Below are 6199 nucleotides of genomic sequence, written 5' to 3'. Positions count from 1 at the left end.
TGTGGAGAAAAGGGGAACATTTATACACTATTAGTAGCAATATAAATTAGTGCAGCCACTTTGGAAAACAGTGTAATTGCTTAAAAAACTAGAAATAGACTTGCCATATGATTCAGCTAGCCCACTACTAGGTGTGTACCCATAAAACTTCAACACCGGCCGGTTCCATGGCTCAATAGGCTAATCCTCTGCCTTGCGGTGCCGGCACACCAGGTTCTAGTCCCGGTTGGGGCGCGGGATTCTGTCCCGGTAGCCCCTCTTCCAGGCCAGCTCTCTGCTATGGCCCGGGAAGGCAGTGGAGGATGACCCAAGTCCTTGGGCCCTGCACCCACATGGGAGAACAGGAGAAGTACCTGGCTCCTGGCTTTGGATCAGCGAGATGCACTGGCCGCAGCGGCCATTGGAGGGTGAACCAACGGCAAAAAGAAAGACCTCTCTCTCTCTTTCTCTCTCTCTCTCACTATCCACTCTGCCTGTCAAAAAACAAAACAAAACAAAACAAAACACTGCAACACCATGTATCAAAGAGATACATGCAGCACTGTTCACATGTCCAAAATTTAGAATCAAAAAAGGCGTCCATCATCAGATGAATGGATAAAGAAAATGTGACAGACACACACACACACACACAGTGGAATACAATTTAGCTATTAAAATGAATGAAATTCTATCACTTACAGCAAAATAGGCACAACTGTAGGACATAATTTTGTGTAAAATAGCCAGACCCAAAAAGTTAAATACTACATATTCTTTTTTCTTTCTTTCTTTTTTTTTTTTTTTCCTTTGTGACATCTTTATTTTTCTATTTGAGATGTGATCACAGGTCAAACGAATCAGCGGCACTGACACACTTCAGCCAATTGTAAAACAGAGGGACAGTGGACGTCGAAGGGGTGGCAGTGGTGGATCTAGACTGGCGTTGACTGTGCCCCACCCCACCCACTCGAGGGGCTGGGGGTCTAAGCCCACGGCCCGAGAGTTTTCCGGGCAGAGAGGGCCAGGGCCGTGCAGTGCAGACTCTGGGGAGGAGGGACAAGGACCAGTCACGCCAGGGGCTGCGGACGAGCACGAGTTTATTGGATTTTGGCCTCACGCTGCTGCTTGATGAAATTGATGAGCCCGTTGGTGGAGGAGTTGTGAGAGGTCACGGGACTGCTGCCGTCCAGCTCGGGCTCAATCTTCTTAGCCAGCTGCTTTCCCAGCTCCACTCCCCACTGGTCGAAGCTGTTGATGTCCCAGACGATGCCCTAGACGATGATCTTCTCATACATGGCGATCAAGGCTCCAAGGATGAATGGTGTGAGCTTCATGAACACGATAGAGTTCGTTGGGCGATTTCCTTCAAAGACCTTGTGTGGCAGCAGCTTCATGAGGTCCTCGGGACTCTTGCCTGCAGCCTGCAGCTCCTTACGGGCCTCCTCTGTCAATTTCCCCTTCATCAGGGCCTCAGTCTGGGCTAGAAAGTTGGCCAGCAGGATCTTGTGGTGCAAACCCCTCTGGATTGGGTGCTGGGTCTGGACCGGGATGAGGAAGTCACAGGGTATCATCTTGGTGCCATGGTGGATGAGCTGGTAGAAGGCATGCTGGCCGTTGGTCCCCGGCTCCCCCCACACAATGGGGCCCATCTGGTGGTCCACACGGGCGCCGGACTTGGTGATGTACTTCCCATTGGGCTCCATGTCACCCCGCTGGAAGTAGGCTACAAAGCGGTGCAGGTACTGGTCATAGGTCAGCACGGCCTGAGTCTCACACCCAAAGCAGTTGACGTACCAGATCCCCAGCATAGCCAGCAGGAAGGGGGCGTTCTTCTCCAGGGACGTCGTGCGGAAGTGCTGGTCCATCCAGCGAGCCCCGGAGAGCAGCTGCTCGAAGTTGTCAAAACCCACGTGCAGGGCGATGGAGAGGCCGATGGCTGACCACAGCGAGTAGCGTCCTCCCACCCAGTCCCAGAACTCGAACATGTTTTGAGGGTCGATTCCAAACTTTTTCACTTTGGCCGTGTTAGTAGACAGCGCGACAAAGTGCTTCGCAACTGCAGAAGGATCCTTGGCAGACAGGAGAAACCAGTCCTTGGCCTTCTCTGCGTTCGTGATGGTCTCCTGGGTGGTAAAGGTCTTGGAGGCGATGATGAACAGGGACGACTCGGGGTTCAGGCAGGCCAGCGTTTTGGCAATGTGGGTCCCATCTACGTTGGAGACAAACCAGACGTGGGGGCCTCCCGACGAGTATGGCTTCAGAGCTTCGGTCACCATGAGGGGTCCCAGGTCGGAGCCACCAATGCCAATGTTGATGACGTCCGTGATGGTCTTGCCCGTGTACCCCTTCCAGTCGCCACCGCGGACCCGCTGGCAGATGGTCTTCATCTTGTCCAGAACCTTGTTGACTTCCGGCATCACGTCCTTGCCGTCCACCACAATGGGTGTGTTGGAGCGGTTCTGCAGGGCAACATGCAGGACTGCCCGGTCCTCCGTGCTGTTGATCTTCTCACCATTGAACATGGACTCCCGTGTGGCCTCCACACCCCTGGACTTGGCCAGGTCCAGCAGCATGTGCATCACCTCCTCCGTCACCAGGTTTTTGGAGTAATCCAACAGAATATGGCCATGGTTGGTGTTGAGCGTCAAGCTGAAGTGGTTGAAGCGCTCCTTGTCGCTGTCGAAAAGGTGCCGCAGGTTGAGCTCAGAGCCGTGCTCGCGGTGCCACTGCTGCAGCTTCTGGAACTGCGGGTTGCGGGTGAGTGCGGCCATGGCGCGGCCAGCAGGGTGCACGGACCGGGGCCAATACCACATATTCTTACTTATATGTAGGTGCTAAAATTTAAAAATCAAACAGATAAAAGAAAAAGAAAGACATAAAACATGTCTGTGTATATCAGTATTTCTGCAAATATGCTTTTGTAAAAGTTTGTTTTATACCTTTGTGAAACCAATGATTTGAGAATGCTATACTACCATAACTACCATAGGTTTTTTTTTTTTTTTTTTTTTTTTTTGACAGGAAGAGTTAGACAGTGAAAGAGAGAGAGAGACAGAGAGAAAGGTCTTCCTTTTTCCGTTGGTTCACCCCTCAAGTGGTCGCTACTGCCGGTGCATTGCAGCCAGCATGCTGCACTGACCGAAGCCAGGAGCCAAGTGCTTCTCCTGGTCTCCCATGCGGGTGCAGGGCCCAAGGACCTGGGTCATCCTCCACTGCACTCCCGGGCCACAGCAGAGAGCTGGACTGGAAGAGGAGCAACCTAGACTAGTACCCGGCGCCCTAACTGGGACTAGGACCTGGTGTGCCGGCGCCGCAGGCAGAGGATTAGCCTAGTGAGCCACGGCACTGGCCTGTATCATAGTTTTAATGACCTGTGGTTACTCTATAATGTACTGCATATCGGTAAGTTGGCTATTCTCCACTCAGTTATTGTTAATAGTTGTTATCGATATTCCAAATAAACTAGAATATGTTTTATTTTACTTGGTAAACTTCTTTTTGGTGAAGTGTTATGCTCTTTATGTCATCTCAAAAAAAAAAAAAAAAGAAAGGGAGAAGGAAGGAGAGAGGGAATATGATTATGTTTTAGACTTTTATATATAAATCATATTGAATCAATTAAAAACTAATTAAAAACTAAAATTAAAAATTTTTAAGAAAGAGAACATGAGGTGTGGGAGATGAAAGGAGAACCGTCAGAGCTGTAATCCTTCACTTTCCAATTTAAAATTTCTTCAGACGATCCACTAATTAATGGTGTACCATGACTAATTTAAAAATAATATCAAATATATTGAATCAAGAAATAATCAGATGCATTCTCATATTGTCAATGAGTAATTTGTCTAAATCATTGCACTTGGGAATGTCCATTTGATATTTTACTACTCATTTAACTCCAACAATCTTCATCATAAAAAAATAATTCCTTTTGCAACGCAAATACTCCAGAATGCAAGAGGGCATTCATGATAAAATATAAGAAGATGGTACATCCTAAAATTTCTCATTGGGGAGGAAGTAGTGACTTTATAAAGTCTTGAGATTTTAAGAAGTGGAAGAGGGCAGGGAAAGAAAGGCGTTAGGAGGAAGAAGTTTTGGAAGAGATCACCACATTTCTTCAGCATACATTAAGAATTTTCTTTGGTATTATGGGAGAGGCAGCCATGATTGCTGTGACAAATCATGACAAGCCCATTGACTTCCCATGCCATACATTATCCTTTTACAGTCTGGAGACCATGAGGTTAAATCAGCTTCACTAGGCACAAATCAAGGCATCTGCAGGGCTGCACCCTTCTGAATCCTCGAAAGGGGAATCTGCTCCTCACCACTGCCAGCTTCCAGCAGCCGCTGCCATTTCCTTTGTGGCCACATCCTTCTCATCTCACCTAAGTGGTCCATTGTTTTCTCTACTTCTGTCAGTGTCAGATCTCTCTGGCATATCTTTTTTGAGGACCCAAACATTCTCTTTAAAATTCAGCTTGGTAATCTAGGCTAATTGCCCATTTGCAGTGTCCCTAAAATATCACAACTGTGAAGATTCTTTTTCCATATAAGGTAACAGCTTCACTGGGCATCAGGAGATCCAGATATGTTCAGGGAATTGTTAGTTCCCAGATGGGATTATGCAAGAGAATGAAAGGCAAAGAAGGTTTTAAGATCAAGGGCTACAAATGGGTGCTCCCTAAACTAAGCAACTGCAAAGCATTTTTAGAATATAGAACTCCACATTTATAGGAAATTTTGGAATAAGAATAAAAGAATTCTGCATTTACCCTGGATATTCTATTAATAACAATTTTCAGCCACTCATTTGTAGCAGCAGTTAGGGATGTCTAGATTTCACACTTTCAGAGGCTTCAGTTTATAATTGCAAATTTTGATGTACATTTTTAAGTGTTTAAAAATTTTTCACTGTGAAACAATAGTTTTCTATTTAACCAACATACCACAAAAATTTGAAGACAAAATAGAAAATTATATAATTGAAGAAAACCACCCTTAGATATTAAAAACAGGTGACTCAGAGTTTTCTAAGTAATCAAAAATTTTACTTTAAAAATAGTAGTTTATCTCTTTAGAAATTTCTTTAGTACGGAAAATAAAATTTCCTTTCTTCAAGTAGAACAACTGAGGGTCTGAGAAATTAAGTGATATTCTCTAAACCAGATGGCCAGTAAAACTTTGTAGAGTCTTCTGACTGCAAGTTCACTGCCATTCCCTTCCCTTCTCACATATATTCTTATATTTTAATATATCTCGGTTGTTCTGCATTTTCACACATCCATATGTCTCTAAGGAATGAAGTACCACAAAAGATATTCTTAAAATCAAAGCTGTGGTCCAGTGATTTTAAGTTACCATGCTAAGGCATCTAATCACAACTGAGTTCCAGACCTGGCAGTGGAACTGTTGGAAGCTTTCATTATAATGAAAATAACTTTGTTTTCTTGTAGTTCAAAGAATGAAGCATTTCTCAGATTGGAGAAAGAAAACTTACATCTCTGAGGCAGAGAAGGGTCTGCCAGTCTAACCACTATTTGCTCTGAACTCCTCAGGACACATCGCTTTTTCTTTCTAGATTCTGGATTTTCCATGGAAGCACACAAGTAACTTACACTAAGGCTATGCTTTCTGCAAAAGTAATGATGATCTTAGTGGAAAAAATAAAAAGACTGTCTTTCCTTTCTAATTTGAGTGAAAGACTGCTCCAAAAAGGGTAATATTTTAAAAGAATTTGTAAACACATATGAAAAACATGAGAAATGGGTCATTCTAATTGGGCAAAATGCCATCTCTGTTTCATACTTTCCAGTTCGTACCTTTGAGCATTTTGCTTCTATCTAGTATCTTAGAAATTAAAAGCACAATAACATAGTAGACACGGTTCCTAATGTATTATTCTTCCATCATTTTCTGTAACTGATTAACAGGAAAAAGTAAAAGGTTAATTTTCTAATTATATACTCCCCTGAGGTAAATTATGCATATTATCACATTCATTGACACACTATAATGGGCACTTTATGGAAAAGTGATTTTCTCTGAAGCTATGAACAATCAACAGTGTATTTTTAGGAAGCCAGTAGGCAGCAGGCAAACCAATGAAAAGACCTGCCTCTACCAAAAATGTATTCATGAGCAGCTTTTGCCTTCAAAGCAAGCTGTGGTGTTTCAAATCACTCTGTTCAATGTGAGTCATGTATAGTCTGCA

The 6199-nt window shown here is 44.3% G+C and overlaps 1 protein-coding gene across 1 annotated transcript; it reads right to left on the bottom strand.

Annotated features, from left to right (window-relative positions):
* Window positions 1–753: 753 nt before the first annotated feature.
* Window positions 754–2776, bottom strand: LOC133763080 (glucose-6-phosphate isomerase-like). The gene is given in 1 exon segment (XM_062196289.1): window positions 754–2776. A coding segment is annotated over 1 exon segment (1674 nt). The 5' UTR covers window positions 2754–2776; the 3' UTR covers window positions 754–1079.
* Between the last annotated feature and the right edge of the window lie 3423 nt (window positions 2777–6199).

The sequence above is a fragment of the Lepus europaeus genome, chromosome 7, assembly GCF_033115175.1.
Source record: "Lepus europaeus isolate LE1 chromosome 7, mLepTim1.pri, whole genome shotgun sequence".
Classification (NCBI taxonomy): Eukaryota; Metazoa; Chordata; class Mammalia; order Lagomorpha; family Leporidae; genus Lepus; species Lepus europaeus.
This window is presented reverse-complemented; position numbering and strand designations above follow the sequence as displayed.